Source organism: Gossypium arboreum, chromosome 12 (genome assembly GCF_025698485.1).
Source record: "Gossypium arboreum isolate Shixiya-1 chromosome 12, ASM2569848v2, whole genome shotgun sequence".
Classification (NCBI taxonomy): Eukaryota; Viridiplantae; Streptophyta; class Magnoliopsida; order Malvales; family Malvaceae; genus Gossypium; species Gossypium arboreum.
In genome coordinates, this window is record NC_069081.1 from 695,663 (window position 1) to 713,467 (window position 17,805).

General features: G+C 31.5%; 2 protein-coding genes across 2 annotated transcripts; both read right to left on the reverse strand.

The window, feature by feature from the left end:
• Positions 1 to 737: 737 nt before the first annotated feature.
• Positions 738 to 2,337, reverse strand: LOC108460283 (probable aspartic proteinase GIP2). The gene has a single exon (XM_017759723.2). It carries the CDS (start codon positions 2,303 to 2,305, stop codon positions 995 to 997), a length of 1,311 nt encoding a protein of 436 aa, XP_017615212.1. The 5' UTR covers positions 2,306 to 2,337; the 3' UTR covers positions 738 to 994.
• A 2,782-nt stretch (positions 2,338 to 5,119) lies between these two features.
• On the reverse strand, positions 5,120 to 5,554 carry LOC108458523 (uncharacterized). Its single transcript, XM_017757946.1, has one exon. The coding sequence runs from the start codon at positions 5,552 to 5,554 to the stop codon at positions 5,120 to 5,122; it is 435 nt and encodes a 144-aa protein (XP_017613435.1).
• Positions 5,555 to 17,805: the final 12,251 nt, after the last annotated feature.

Below are 17,805 nucleotides of genomic sequence, written 5' to 3' on the forward strand. Positions count from 1 at the left end.
TAAACTCGGGTGATTAAATAAGAAATTTACCCATAATTATCCATAAAAAAAAATATCCACATACTTTTAAATAAGATTTCGATTGGAGACGTGGAAAAAATGGTGTACTCCTGTTCAGCTTAATTCTAGATTTACGTGAAACATTGTTAACCACATATATTGACTTCTATTATGTCAAATGATGCTAAGACATTATATTTGATACGTGTAAAGTCTTTAAAAATAGGGTTTACTGAATCGAAATTGATAACATATCAATTAAATATAATTTTTAAAAATAAATTTTAAAAATTTTGAAGTTAGGATTAAATTGATAGATTTTTAAATATCGAGGTCAAATTTATTAATTTTTTAGAATTAGAACTAAAATGAAAAATTTTGTAAATATTGAGGGCTAGATTTGTTAAATTTTTATATTTAGATCAAATTGATAGAATATATAAATATTAGAGAGATAATTTTGATACTAGACCAATAAAAAATTCAAATCAGCTTAGAGAATAAAATATTTAATTTCAAAAGTTTAGTGATTAAATCAAAAAATTAATAGTTAAAGGACCAAAATAAAATAAAAGGCATAATTGGATCACCGTTTTTATTATTTACCCATAAAAAGGATAATTTCCTGCATATTCCACACAAAATTTTAATGGAAATTTGCACGTTAGTTTTCTCATTTTCTTCACTAGGGGGACGGAAATACAACCCTTAAATGCATCTGCCGATACTTTTACCGATTTATTAATCGTATAAAAATTTTCAATACGTTTCTATTTATTAATTTGAGAATGTTATGATCTAAATTTCTTACACAATAATCACTCTCATATATATATATATCCATACAAATATATAGACACACCATACTGCGGAAGACAGATTATTATTCTTTCATGGCCAGTTACTCACAAATTATGATTTATGGAAATGAATTCTGAAAAAAAGAAAGAAGCTTAAAACCCAGTTTATATGAACGAGGGCTACGCCGTTAAATCTAAGCGTTGGATGTGAAGTTGAAGTTGGCGCAAGTAGTTTGCCTGCCCAATAGGGTGGCGCTGAATCCCAGCCTTGAAGTTGCCAAATCAAACTGAAGCAGCGTGTTCTCCAATTGGTGCCCTCCAATAACAATGGAAGTAGTCGGGTTCGACCCACCATTCACAAATCCAAGACACAACACGTCCCTGTTAACCTCGACCATCGAGTTCGAACCAAACATTCTCCAAAACACGTTCTGGTTCTGCAGCACAAGGTCTATCGATGGCACGGCTGGTCCTAATCTCGTGCTTGCTATGTTACTCGAGCTGAAACACACCTCAAATGGAGCCACACCGGCAACTCTACTGATGTTCATGGCAGTAGCTTCATTAATGAAGGCTTCGGTGACGGCTTTGAAGATTGAAGATTCGAGAACAGTGTAGGGATCCACGGTGCTGATTTTTGTGCCACCAACACCTTCGTTGTTGATGGATAATAAAGATGTATTCAATGAGATGGAGTTTTCGTTTACCTTGATGGACTTTACGCCGATGAAATATTCGGCGGAGGCTTCGCCCATAGGGAAAGCGGAGGCTGTGCTTACGGGGTTTATGAAGAGTGGCGTGTAAGTAAGCGACTGTGATGCATCAACACCAGGGAGGAACACGTAAGGACCATCGCCGAAGAAAATAACGCCATTTGCCGAGGTTGAAGACGAGAGGCAAACGGCGAATTTCCTATGGAAACTGAAAGCTGCAGCGAATTGTGAAGGAAGCGCAATTCGAGTTCGACCGAGTCCAGCCATGCCCACAACGCCGGTAGCCAGACCTTGAAGCAAGAAACTCGGCGCACATGCGAAAAGGAACCTAGGTACACTAACTACTCTGCCAGGATTTTTCCCGTCAGTCGATTGGATAGACACAATATCTTGAGCAACCTCACCGGAAGTGGCGACGTGGGTGACGGAATTATCAGGTGTGACGCCACATGTGTTGTTGTTACACCCTGGCCTTGGTGCCGAGAAGCAATCGCCGCAGCCATCGGCTCCGGCCAATGAGCATTGTGCCGAACGACACCTAGCTGGACGGTATGTCGAAGAAACATAATCCCGATCGCAATCAACCCACATATGTCGGCCACCGAGATCAACCACGAGGTCTATAGGCATTAATGGTGTCCTTTGGCTAATAGTGGTGAGGTATTGAAGCGTAGAAGCATCTTTAGCGACGGGGATTACCAGTGCCTTGGGGCGAAAAGACTGTTGAGCTATAGATGGTGAAGAAAAGAAAAATAGAAGACAAGTGAAGAGAAAACAGTGAAGGGAAGCCATGTATATGTAATATGATGAAGGGAAATGGGTATTGAGACAACGTACAAATCCAGCTATATTTATAGCTGCAAGCGCTTGCCACCGCCAAAAGCTTAAAGGTCAAAGCAGGCTGCTTGAAGAAGCAAAGCCTGCTGCCAGCCCTATGCTGTGGACGTGGCGGCATGGTATACAACTTTTGACTTTGACCAAATCAATTTGCATTAAGAGATTATTATTTAAGTTTTTATTATAAAAAATATTATTTTTTCTTAGTTTTTTTCGTGTAAGTAATAACTTGGTTGCCTCAAGTTCTATTTTAGCAAATAAAGAATATGACTTTTCAAAGTGCCATTCTTCTCAACTTATCTATAATAATATCAACTAATAATTTATTAACGTAGCAACAAAAATAAATTTGTGATTTATATGATAAAAGAAATAATTTAATTTATTTATATCTTTTTATCAAATGAGCATTATATTCATAAATGTCACCAAAGTCAAATAAAAAGAAATGAAGGGGAAAAAAAAACAAAGAAATAAAGTCATCTAAAACATCCATCTCAATCACAAAAATATGTTGGCACAATTGATAATGACATAACTTATTCTAGGTAAATTACATTAATAATCACTCAATTTTGATCTCAATGACAAAACAGTCACTTAACTTTCAATTCAGTCACTCAACTTTCAAAAAATAACAAATTAGTCTTACAAATCATTTTCCCTTACAGACGTACCGGAAAAGTGACAAGGCATTTAACCAACTCCTTTCTATCATTAACCTGCTAGTTGGAGGGTTAGTTGTCATTTAAAAAGCACCATTTAAAAGCTTTTGTTCCTCCAAGGTAGAGCCACCACCCAGTTCGTTGCTCTCCTTTTGAATCTTTGTGCCCCAAGCGACTCCATTGAATCTCTGTCCCTTTTTACTGTCTCTTCTTATCCTCTCTTTTTCCTTTTTATTTCTTAACTCTAGTCATCGTCGTTCATTGTTTTCTTTGACCAACAGTCATCACCAAATGACTCCTCTTTTCCTCTTCTCAAATCTCACTTCAGATTTCCCAATAGGCCTTCAAAATCCTAAGATTAAAACTTCAAAGCTTTGAAAAAGGCTTTAATAGATCTATGCCGTCAACCATTGGATTACCACCATATTCCGGCCACAGCTATTCTTTGACCAACCATGACTCTTGATCGCTCGGATGATCGAACTGATGGCTCGGGTTCTCCAACCTGTAAAACTCGAAATGGATGTGGGTTTCTTCTCTTTTAGTTCTCTTTCTTTTTTAATTTTTTTTTACTTATCTCTTTTGATGTAGGCCAATTTGAGATTCTTGTTTTTTTTTTTTTGCTGGTTTTATTTTGGATGCTTGCTATTTGGTATTTTTATTTTTGATTGGGATTTCACAGGTCTAGAATGTTTAAGGGTTGGGATTTAGTGGTTATGGTGGGGGTGGCTTGGAAAAGGAGTGACAATAAGTGATACTAGTGTTGTGATTAAATGATAGTGTGCTTGTGGAGGTGGCCAACGTCGAGGGTGGTGGCGAAGGAGTCAAAAGGGATGAAGAAAAATGGTGAAAAAGTGCCCCTTATTTATGTTTTTGTTTTTGCTGTTTAATGGTGGCGTGTGGGACGGATGATAGGAAAATGTCCAATGTGGCAAGTTAATTGGTCACGTCAGCTAGTTAATTGGCACGTCACTTGTCCCGTTAGGCCTATAACAGAAAATGTTAATAGGTGACTGATTTGTCACTTTTCGATAACGTTAGTGACCGATTTGTTATTTTTTAAAGTTAAGTGACTGTTGGTGTAATTTACCTATTATTTTAACACTAGAAGTATTTCATGCATAGAATTCAATACACATTCAAAACTACTCACCACGAAACATGAAAACAAAAAATTAAAAATGTGGGTCAATTGAGTCTTAGCTCGATTGGTAAGGACATTGTTGCTAATGCAGGAAGACGTGGGTTTGAGTTTGCTGAAGCGCATTATCCTCTTAATTATAGGTTGGGAGAGGCTATAAGTAGTTCTATGTATTATGTTAAAAAGAATAAATATGATCAAAACTTATAATAAGATAAAAAAAGTAAAGATAATTGATAATACAAATGAATATTTATTATGAAAATTGATTTCTTTTAATTAAAATTGAAGTCTAAACCGAACTATTTCCATTATAAATGGTCCATCACCTTTTCGATAAATATTCTAAAAACAAACTTTTGATAAACAAAGTATTATTTAGACTTACATACTTAACTTGGTGGTTAATCTGAGTCAAATTATGGATTTAATTTTTATAATTTAATTTAATTTAATTTTTTATGTTTTAAACTTAAAATATCAATTGTAACTAAATAGTGATGATTAAATTCATTAAGTTAAAATTTGTTAGTTTTAAATTTTATAAGGTAAAAATATTATTACTTGTGTAATATCATTTTAACTTGTTATTTTATGCAATAATTTAGTATTTTAAAAAATATTATTGTATTTAGTAATTGTGAATATTTAGCACAATAATTTAATTCATTCTAATAGAAATTGGAAGTAAATAATATTATAAAATATATTTTGAATTTAGATTATACAAAATGGTAAATATGCAACCCTAAATTGTAGCATCATATATTATCCAACAAAACTCATTTTAAAGGTGTAGGTTAATTAACTAATTTGTATTTTTGAATAGATGTTATGAGAAATAATATATTGAATAAAAATATTTCTATATAATATAACTCCATACCAACATATAAATATTTTTTTGCATCAAACTTGAAAAAGCAGATGAAAAAAAAAAGCTGAGTTCGCCGCGCCGCAGCATCAAAGCCGTTGCCGACCTTTACACAAGAAGGTCACGCTGCATTCATCATCGACGACGACTGTATACTTATGATTAGGCTTCCAAAGGAAAGGCGGTAAGTGATATAGTATCTCGCACACACATAACGTGTCCATTTGCCTCAGCCATTCACAGCAGTAACGCTGTTCAGGTGTCTCATGACTCCCATGTCTATGCCTGTGCCTGTGTCGACGCCGGTGCCGGTGTCTATGCCCATTCCCATCTGCCGGCGGAGGAGGGGGTTGTGGCATCGGGAGTACAGGCACCATCGCACATGCAAAGTTCACCAGCGCGATTTGGGACCTGCAAAGTGGATGTGGAAATGTTATTTGTTCTGGGATTATAGTCAGGTTATTAGGCATTGCAACGTAGAACATGGAGAAGATAAATAATATAAGGACCCCAAATTTTTCCATTATTGATCTTATCTTTCAATATATAGGGGTTGAAGTGATAAAGGACCTAAAAAAGAGGGGATTTTGATGTCTAACCATGGGTGTTCATTTCAATTTATACTGTGTTCATCCATAAACTTCTTGTATGAGACAATTAAAAAAACACAGGGGATGACCAAGAGAATGAGGTGATGGTTTGTTGATGTTATGGGAAGAGTTCAGGTTTTCTCGGTTGTTTGTAATTTATTCATTCATTTATTTTCCATTCTTTTAGCATGAAGACCTTGTTAGGTGCCAAATTGTTGATTAGATACATGTCTAAAACCATTCCTTCAAGAAAATTACCAGTTTGAAATTTGGAAACAGTGTGACTCTGAAAATAAACTACAACTGCATGCTACCATGGCTAAATCCAATTGAATTGATAATATATATAATATACACACACTAACAGGTATACAATGTTATATAAAAGACAATAAAAAAAAACATATCTGCTTTAGTGTTGTTTTGTCCTGTTTTCACTTTTTTGGAACATTGAAAGCTGATTGAATTCTTAACAATAGAGTAGAAAGATGGCTTGCTTCTCTACACATCATGGTTGGTAACTCATGTACTATTCATGACGCTTAAATTAAACCCTCATACAAATTTAATTGGTATCGATATTATTAAAGACTTTTAGATATTGTGTATTTGAGTATTAATCATCATGATTAAATTTAACTCATTTAGCTTATCTACTATTAATTTAGTTGACATTAAAATTATTAAAAATTTTTAAAGGTTGTGTTTAGACAAATGTTTTATTAGTTAAGACTTCAGGATAGTTAAAGGTAAATTAGAAAATGTATCAAGAAATTAACTTACAAAATTGTTATACCCCTATTCGTTTGAGGACAAATGGCAAGTCAGAACAATACCCAAACTGTAATACCCCTACCCGTATTCATTGTCAGAATAGGGTACGAGGCATTACCGGAGTTTACGAATTAATTTTTTTTTATATTCAATATAGCCCTTTTATAAATATCTAACCTTCCCTGTAATATTAAATCGAGACCAATCCACATCAACCAAATCAATTCAACATATTTTCATGATAGATTCATGCATTTATATAAGATAACGTCATCACATATCTATAACCAGGTTTGTTAACCATACTAATGGCTAACTTTACATTCATTTCACGTTAACATTTACTTTGTTAGCTTATACATGCCATTGATTTGCAAATAAAGTTTCTTTATATACCGAAATCTCGAGGTTGACGATGTGATGTGTCTCCACCAAATCCGACCTCCGAGCTCTTAACACTACAAAACAGGGAAAAAGGAAACGGGGTAAGCACTTTGTGCTTAGTAAGCTCATGTAACAAGAATTATACGTACCTAATATTTTCAATACAATACAATAAACATCCATATATCCATTCAATGCATTATTACCCTAATATGCACAAACTCAACATTCAAGTTAGTACAATAATTTCCATGTACCAATAATATATACCATGATTTCCATTTCCTTGTTATTTTTCCATATTTATCCCGTTGAATTTCTTGGAATTTTCGATGGATTTTCAGAGGTACACTTTTAGTATACAATTCCGGTCTCATCAATTCATATTCATGTGCGCACATTTCCATTTCAGAGAGCACACTCCATGAACCTCAACCTTGCAATGGGATTACCAGTCGAGCTAAATCTCTGCAATATAAACTCATAGAGTATTGTCGGGATTACCACCGAGCTAAATCCTGCAATGACAATTACTCTAATGAGTTTGGATCTGAATTAACGATCAAAGCTAAATTGAGACCCTAATTGGATTACCCGTCTGGCTAAATCCATTTTACACATATTCTTTGGGAGGGCTATATCGGGATAGGATCACTCGTCCGGCTAGATCCTTTTACCGTCAATTCCTTTTCGAGATCCATCGAATTTTCCTTTCATTCAACCGGGATTTCTTCCCATTTTATCAAATATATCAATGTTTCATTAATTTTCATACAATGAACACTCAAATCATATTCACATCAATAACATACAATCTCAAGCAATTTATGAATATAATTCAAGTTACATGAACTTACCTTGATACTTGTTTGTAAACAGTAAAAATCTATTAATCCCGAACTTTTTCCTTTCCTCGATCTAGCTTCGTATTTGAATCTTCTGGATCTAAATAAATAAATTTAATTATCAATTTAATACATTTCATGTTCATATGCAACATTCTCTATAATTCAACTATTATTTATAGTTCATTCAAAGCTGTCTACTTGAGTCATAGTCACTAAATTATTTATAACTTGATCTACGGAACTCCAAATTAAGATCCGTTAATTTTACCTGAAACTAGACTCATATATATTTTTACCATAAAATTTTCAGAATTTTTGGTTTAGCCAATCAGTACAGTTTATTCTTCAAAGTCACCCTTGTTCTGTTGTCTAACAGTTCTGACCCTTCTTCACTAAAAATAAATTATCTCTTTATACAGAATTCAAATGATGTTCTTGTTTGTTTCTATTAAAAATAAACTCATTCAGAATTCTAGAAATATAAATTTAAGTCCCTAATTATTTTTATTAAATTTTTTATAATTTTTCAAATTCAGAACAGGGGAACCCGAATTCATTCTGAACTTGTCTCACAAAATTCATTATATCTCAAAATTTACAAATCCATTGCTTACAATATTTCTTCTATGAGAAACTAGACTCAATAAGCTTTAATTCCATATTTTGTTCATCTTCTAATTCGATTCCTACAATTTTTGGTGATTTTTCAAAGTTAGTCTACTGCTGCTGTCCAAACTGTTTTAGTGCAAGCTGTTTATTACCATTTTTCCCTAAGCTTTTAATAAATGATAATTTCGTCCCTACTCAATTAGCCTCTCAATTGAGCTGATTTTCTCAATTAACATTTTATTCTATCACCTTAAACTAGTTTACAACCTTTAGGAATCATAATTTCAGCAATAGACTTTAATTCCAAACATTTTCACAATTAGGTCCCAAAATCAATTTCCATTGAAATTGCCTAATAAAATCATCTCATAAACAAATTAAAGCTTTAATTTCATTCTATTTCATCATAAACTTACAGCACTCAACCATGGTGACTTTAAATTTCATCCATGAAATCAAAAACTAATGAATTTAATAGTAGGATCTAGTTGTAAAAGTCTTAGAAACACAAAATTACAAGAAAAAGGCAAGGATTAACTCACTTGGTGCAAAATTATGAAATACCAGCTTAGAGAACCCTCCTATGGCATTTTTAGCTGCTGGAATTGAAGAGAAATGAAGAGAAATCTAAATATTTCCTATTTAGTCCTAGTTTTATTTAGTTAATTTTGCAATATTCCAATTTTACCCTTAATTTATCAATTTTTCTGCTGATTTCATACCCTTGCCGTCCAGCCCAAATAACTTTTGGGTCTAATTTCCTTTTATATCCTTTCTCATTAGACTAATAAGCTATTTAATCATTCTAGCAACTTTTACACCTATTACAATTCAGTCCTTTTCATTTAATTGACTACCCAAACATTAAAATTTCCTAACAAAATTTTAATACCACATTAATAACATTTCATAAATATTTATAAAATTATTTTCGACTCGGTTTTACGAGATAGAGGTCCCGATACCTTATTTTACCCAATTTCTTCAATAATTTCTTTTTCTAACTAATCACTAAATCGATAAAATTTTCCTATCAATATTTTCATACGATTTTCCTATCATATAAATTTTCAAGCAAAAATATTGAAATAAATTTCTCTTCAAATCGGATCTATGGTTACGAAACCATTGTTCCGATAACCTTGAATTTAGGCCATTACACAAACAGTAAGTCAGCTAACAACAAATAGAGAAGCCACCCATAAGCTACCCTTCCCGAAGACGACCATCCAGATAGGTGCAAACCATTCGTTACCTGTTTAACACCCTTGGCTCGACCTAATCGTCGAATCTAAGATACAGAATTCTACAGTTGTTGCCGGAACAACTACAAACAATTAACAATCACATTAAAAACATAATTCATGCAAATACAACCATTACAAATCATAAATTCATTATATAATCTTTTTCGGGTCTTATACTATATATAAATTACCAATTCAATTGGATTTAGCGATGGTGGCATGCACTTGCAGTTTATTTTAAAAAAAGTCTTTAATAATATCGATACCAATTAAATTAGTACGAGGGTTAAATTTAACAATACTCCAATACACAATATCTAAAAGTCTTTAATAATATTGATACCAACTAAATTAGTACAAAGGTTAAATTTAAGCGTCATGAATAGTACATGAGTTACCAACCATGATGTGTAAAGAAGCAAGCCATTTTTCTACTCTGTTGTCAACAATTCAATCAGCTTTCAATGTTCCAAAAAAGTGAAAACAAGACAAAACAAGACTAAAGCAGGTATGTTTTTTTTATTGTCTTTTATATAACATTGCATATCTATTAGTGTGTATATACTATATATATATATTGCCAATTCAATTGGATTTAGCCATGGTAGCATGCAGTTGCAGATTATTTTCAGAGTCACGCTGTTTCCAAATCTCAAACTGGTAATTTTATTAAAGGAATGGTTTTAGACATATATATAACTAACAGTTTGGCACCTAACAAGGTCTTCATGCTAAAAGAATAGAAAATAAATGAATGAATAAATTACAAACAATCGAGAAAACCTGAACTCTTCCCATAACATCAACAAACCATCACCTCATTCTCTTAGTCATCCCTTGTGTTTTTTTAATTGTCTCATACAAGAAGTTTATGGATGAACATAATATAAATTGAAATGAACACTCATGGTTAGACATCAAAGCCCTTCTTTTTAAGGACAAAATTGTTATACCCCTATTAGTTTGAGGACAAATGGCAAGTCAGAACAATACCCAAGTAGTAAGTCAGCTAACAACAAATAGGGAAGCCACCCACAAGCTACCCTTCCCGGAGACGACCATCCGGACAGGTACAAACCATCCGTCACTCAAATAACACCCCTAGCTCGACCTGATCATCGAATTTGAGATATAAAATGCTACAGTTATTGCCGAAACAACTACCAACAATTAACAATCACATTAAAAACATAATTCATGCAAATACAACCATTACAAATCATAAATTCATTATATAATCTTTTTCGGGTCTTATACTATATTTATTACCAATTCAATTGGATTTAACTATGGTAGCATGCAGTTGCAGTTTATTTTCAGAGTCACACTGTTTCCAAATTTTAGACTGGTAATTTTCTTGAAGGAATGGTTTTAGACATATGTAGCGACGTAAAAAAAATTTGCTTTCGATCGCTTATTGAGGCGATTTATTGAAAATCTGAAAACCGACTTTCGATTTTATAAAAAGAGAGTCGCCACCGATCCTTTTTCCTAGGTGTGATCGAACACCTAATAAATCCTCTTTTTTTAAAAGAAAATTTATTTTTTAAACAAAAAGAAGGCCGAGTTTAGGTCTACATGAAAGTTCAGAGAAAAATAGGGTTCAGAAGTCGGTTACGCACGGGGAAAGTATTAGCAACCCCGCGACGCCCAAAATTGGTATCTCATTAACCATGTGTTGTCTTAATTTTCAAAAATGCGAGTTTAATGTAACATTTAATCATGATCCGATCAAAACACGAGAATTTTTACAATCTCGATTTCTTTTGAGAAGGACGTTCCGTTTTTAACACAAGCCGATTGGTATTCACCCAACATAGCGATGAAACCGACGACTTAATGTTAAATCAGTACGTTGCTTTATTCATTGAAATAAAAAAACGAATGAAAATATTTTTAAATAAAAATAAAAAGAAAACTGATATCGATCTTTGAAATAATATGTGATTTAATAAGATAAATTGAACAAGTAAATAATAATAAAAGTTAAGAATATCTGAAGTAAATATAAAATATTAACAATGTATATGTGATAATAAATAAACAATAGTAGTGCATATGGTATTACACATGATAATAATAGTAATAATACAAACATGAAATAGTAGTGAACATATATATATAAAACATATAATACTAGATTAAAAATATATACAATATATATATTGAAAACAGTAATAATATAAAAACAACTAATAATAACGATATATGAATATATGCATATATGTATTAAAATATATAGGTAATAATAGGAATAAAAGGTATATACATAGTATTAAAAATATGTACATAATATAGCGTTAAAAATACATACATAATATAGTTATTAAAAATATATACATAAGATAATATGTAAAAAAGTAATATAGTATTAGAAATATATACATGACATATATGAAAATACAATATTAAAAGATATATATATACGTAATATATAAAAATGTATACATAATATAGTATTAAAATATTTACATAGTATATACATATTAGAAATAAAAAACTACTATAAATGATACTACATAAATATATACATATATATTAAAATAAATACATAATAATATTAAAAGTATGTACATAAAATAAAAATAATATAATATAAAGTGGAAAAATAATGATAATAATATATTAATAAAAGAAAAAATATATATATATACATACATATACCAAAAATATATTCATAATAATAGTATTGAGTATTAAAAGTATATATATAATATAGATAAAATATATGCATAACATAGTATTGAAAGTATTTACATGAGATAATATAAAAGTGTATGAATAACGTGATATTAAAATATATACATAATATATATATATATATATATATATATAATGTTAAAATATATATACATAATATATATGTAAAATGTATACATAATATAGTTATTAAAAATATATGCAATATATAGTATTAAGAATATACACAATATATATGGTATTAAAAATATAGTATTAAAAACATAATATATACATATGAGTATTGATTAAAAATAATACTAATAATAGTAATAGTAAAATACTAATAAATAATAGATATAGTAATAATAAGAATATATAAACGACAATATGTAAAGGAAAAATAAAATTAATAAAAGAAAATTAGTAACGCTATATATACGTAAACAAATATATATATTAAAAATATTAATAATACTATTAATAATACTATATATATAATATTGAAAATATTAAACATATATATATACATAATATAATATTAAGAAAAATAATAATAACAAAAAAACTATTAATAATACTATATAATATATATACATATAAGTATTAAGTAAAAATAATACTAATGCTAATAAATAATAAATATAATAATAATAGTAATAAAATATAATAGTATACATAATATTAAAATTAAAATAAAATAATGAGAAAAGCAAAAAAAGGACAAAATTGAATTAAAAATGAAGTTTTGGGGTAATGTAACGGCCTAATTTTCAGTGGTGTCGGAAATGGTGATTTGAGATCACTAAATTCGACAAATAAGATTGAACAAGATAGTAATTTAATATTTATGAGTCAAGTAAGAATTTAGAAGAATTTGTGAAATGGTGAAATTAGTGAATTAAAAGAATTTATTAGGTCAAGCGGGTCAAAAATGAGGTATCGAGACCTTAAAGTTGAAAATCAAGCTATAAATATTTTTATAAATATTTATGGAGTGTCATTGAGTTAGTATTAAAGTTTAGTTAGAAAATTTTAACGTTTGGATGGCTAATTAATTAAAAGGACTAAATTGAAAATAGCACAAAATTTGTTAAATTGTGAGTAAATAGCTTAAGTATTTAAAAGATGGATTTAAAGAGCAATTAGACCCAAAGGTTAATGGCTGGACGGTTTGGGTATGAAATAAGCAAGAAAACAATGTGAACAAGGGCAAAATTGGAAATAGCATAAAAGTTAATAGTTAAATAATGATGTAATTGAAAAATCTAGCCATTTCTTCATATTTTCTCAGCCAAAACGCCATAGAAGGTCTGGAGAAAGCTGGTTTTCATATTTTTACATCATGTGAGTTTAATTCTTACTTTTCTTGATAATTTTATGTTTTATGACTTTTACAATTAGGTCCACTTGTAGAATTCATTAGTTTTTGATTTTATGGGTGAAATTGGAAGTTACCCTGGATGGATAAGGGAATTTTATGATGAATTATTATGAAATTTAAGTTCTAATTTCATATTAAGGTGGTTTTATTAAGTGATTTTGATAGGAAATGATATTTAGGACCTAATTGTGAAAAAGTTGTGAATTGAAGGTTTCTGTTGAAATTAAGAATATAAAAGGTTTTGAAATAGTTTATAATGATAAAATAAAGTTTTAATTGAGAAAAATTAGTTCAATTGATGGGTGAATTGAGCAGGACTAAATTGTGAAAACTGTAAATTTTGGGGTAAAAGTGCAATTTCGAAATTTGAACAGCATAAATTGTGAAGTGAAATAGAATTGAAATGGATGCTAATGAAGGAATGATTTTATAATTATAGATCAAGAAAACGAATGAATCGTGGAAAGGAGAAAATTCAAGAATAGTCCACAATTTCTCGACTTTTGCAAATTAGTCCAGGTAAGTTCATGTGGCAAAGTTCAATGTTTTGATATGAAAATCTTATAATTGTTAAAGTATTTTATTGTTGATGAATACTATCAATTTGCATTAACTAATGAATAATGTGTAACTAAAAGTACAAATTAGTAGGAACAATGGATTTGAGTGCTTCTATTCTGTGACCCTGATGAATTGACGAAAAATATGTGATAAGTGCGCCCGTTTAAGACCATAGCTGGGCTATGGCATCGATGCAATGTGATAATGTGACTCCGTATAAGACCATAGCTAGGCTATGGCATCGGTATAATGTGATAATGTGATTCCGTATAAGACCATATGCAGGATATGGCTTCGGTATGATATGTGAACCGTAAGACCATGGCAAGGCTATGGCTTGTGTGTGATGCGTAACAATGTGAAAGTCCATAGTTTACTATGGCAATGTGATAATGAAGCACTCAATTCCTTATTGTTCCCTAATTTGACAATGAAGTAAATGAGAAATGGGCCTAAGGGAGTTAAATTGTGAGTAGCCATATGGAAATTATTCCAATGAGTTATTAATGAAATTGTGATTTGGAGGATGAAATAGTTAAACTAATAGATATATGATTGTGTACGATATTTGATATGATTTGTGTTTTATGCCTATGAGCTTACTAAGCTTCAATAAGCTTACTTGTGTGTGTTTAATATTTTATGTAGATTGACTTGAAGTGAAGTGGGTAGATCGGATCAACACAACAGGGCACACTATTCAGATCAATTCCGGTAGTTTTTGTTTTATGTTTAAAGATCTATATGGCATGTATAGAGTTTGAATGAATTGAAGTAAAGATGTTATAAACTAGTTAACAATATTTGTACTAAAACAGTTTTTGGTAAGTAGCAGTAGTTTGACTTTGAAAAATCACTAAAAATAGTATAAATAGAATTAAATAATGAATAAGTTATGGAATCGAATCTTGATGAGTCTATTTTCATATGGAAGAAGCAAAATAGGTATATGAGCTATATTTTATGAGATGTTTAAATTTTTGTGAAACAGGGCCAGAGCGATTACTGGATCCCCTGTTCTGACTTTGGAAATTAACCATAAATTTTAAAAAGATAATTAGAAGTCATACTTTATATGTACAGATTCCTTATTGAGTCTAGTTTTATTAGAGACAAACGGCATAGTCATTGAAGCTCTTTACAGAGAGATATCTGATTCGTAATACACAAAAGTCAGAGTAGTCAAACCCTAAAATAGGGGAGATTTTAACTAATAAACTGTAATAATTGGCTTGACTAAAAATTCTAGAAAAAAATTGATAAGTAGATATATGAGTATAAATTCGGGGAAAATTTACGGATTTGGATTTCGAGTTTTATAACTCGAGATATGAATTATTTAGCAATTATGACGCAGTTGGACAGCTTGTTTAAAAAGTATAATATAAATTATCTAAATTTGGTTAAGTGCTCAAATAAGTTTAGTAGTGCCTTGTGCTCGACTCCGGCAATGGTCTCGGGTAAGGGGCGTTACAGCGAATTTCGAAATAGAACAAAAGAAAGGGGCTTATTTGAACGCGGGCAAAACATAGGGGGACCGAAACAACAATTATTCCTTCCCATCAAAACGCAGCACATCAGCGGGGACTAAATTGAAAATCGTGACAAATTTCGGGGCCAAATTAAAAATAAAAAATGAGTTAATTACAAAGTAATAAAAAAGCGGAAGGGCTAAAAGCGCAATTAGCCCTTCCGTTAAAAAACATGCTGATCCTAGGCGGGTCAGGTCTGGTCGATCCGGTCCAAGTCAAAACGACGTCGTTTTGGGGTTTAATGGCCAACCCCAAAACGACGTCGTTTTGGGGGCTATAAAAGGCCCATTTTCTTCAAAAAAAAAAACCATTTCTGCACTTGAAAGAAAAAAAGAGAGAGAGAGGGAGAGGGTGGGTGATTCCCGGTCACAAGACCGGTCACCGTCGGGTCGCCGGACCGTCGCCGGCCACCGCCGCCAGCCACTGTGGAAAAGGTAAATTTTTTAAAAAAAATTTTTGCTCGAAAAAAATCGAATACTTTTTGTATTTTCCCAAAAGTTGCCGAAGAAACAAAAATGGTTTTAGATTTGGCTTTTTATAGCCATTTACAATGCCCTAATCCTATTGCTTGCGTGTTTGCTCGATTTTGTAGGTTAGTTGGTGGCCGGTGGAAGCGACTGATGGAGCAGGTGGCGCCAGGGGATGGTGCTAGTGGCTAGTGTCAGAAGAAAGTGGCGCCGAAAGTTGAGGCTAGGGTTAGGTTTTTTTCTTCTTTTTTTTTCTAATTTGGGCTATATTATTGGGCTAGGGGATTTGGGTTTCTGTTGGGTTTATTTTGCCAAAATTGGGCCTCAACAACATATATGTAATCAACAATTTGGCACCTAACAAACCATGAATTAAATTATATACCGTCGTTGTCGATGATGAATGCAAATACAACCATTACAAATCATAAATTCATTATATAATCTTTTTTGGGTTTTATACGAGCCTACGAAAGTTCTAAAGTTAACTCTGTAACGCCCCCTTTACCCGAGACCGTCGCCGGAGTCAAGCACGAGGCATTACTAAACTTATTTGAGTACTTAAACAAATTCAAACAATTTATATCACACTTTCCAGACAAGCTGTCCAACTGTGTCATAGTTGCTAAATAATTCATATCTCGAGTTATAAAACTCGAAATCCAAATCCGTAAATTTTCTCTGAATTTATACTCATATATCTACTTACCAATTTTTTTATAGAATTTTTGGTCAAGCCAATTAGTACAGTTTATTATTTAAAATCTCCCCTGTTTCAGGGTTTGACTACTCTGACCTTTTTGTATTACGAATCAGATATCTCTCTGTACAGAGCTTCAATGACTATGCCGTTTGTCTCTAATAAAACTAGACTCAATAAGAAATCTGTACATATAAAGTATGACTTATAATTATCTTTGTAAAATTTATGGTGAATTTCCAAAGTCAGAACAGGGGATCCAGAAATTACTCTGGCCCTGTTTCACAAAAATTTAAACATCTCATAAAATATAGCTCATATACCTGTTTTGCTTCTTCCATATGAAAATAGACTCATCGAGATTCGATTCCATAATTTATTCATTATTTAATTCCATTTCTACTATTTTAGTGATTTTCAAAGTCAAACTACTGCTACTTACGAAAACTATTTTAGTACAAATATTGTTAACTAGTTTATAACATCTTTACTTCAATTCATTCAAACTCTATACATGCCATATAAATCTTCAAACTTAAAACAAAAGCTACCGAATTGATCTGGATAGTGTGCTTTGTTGTGTTGATCCGATCTACCCACTTCACTTCAAGTCAATCTACATAAAAATATTAAACACACACAAGTAAGCTTATTGAAGCTTAGTAAGTTCATAGGTTAAAAGTAATGCTTACTAAACATAATATTTCCAAACAATACCAAAACATTTACTAAAGTTTCCTGCGATTCACAACCATTGTTATAATAATTCACATAGTTGAGCTCAACAGTAACAACTACTCAATCTCTTTCATTTGGATCACTTCTCTTTTATTTCTTATAGTCAAATTAGGAAACGGCTTACGAAATTGAGTACGTCGTTGCTCAATGCCACGATTCACAACTCAGTATGGTTTTCCTCATTGAAATACCATACCTACATTTTTTAACTTCGGTATGGGAAATGCCATACCTACATTTCTTAACTTCAGTATGGATTTGA

What these genes read in the sequence shown, in the direction of transcription:
- LOC108460283 (XM_017759723.2), bottom strand. Translation starts at nt 2,305, where the DNA reads ATGGCTTCCCTTCACTGTTTTCTCTTCACTTGTCTTCTATTTTTCTTT.
- LOC108458523 (XM_017757946.1), bottom strand. Translation starts at nt 5,554, where the DNA reads ATGGAAAAATTTGGGGTCCTTATATTATTTATCTTCTCCATGTTCTAC.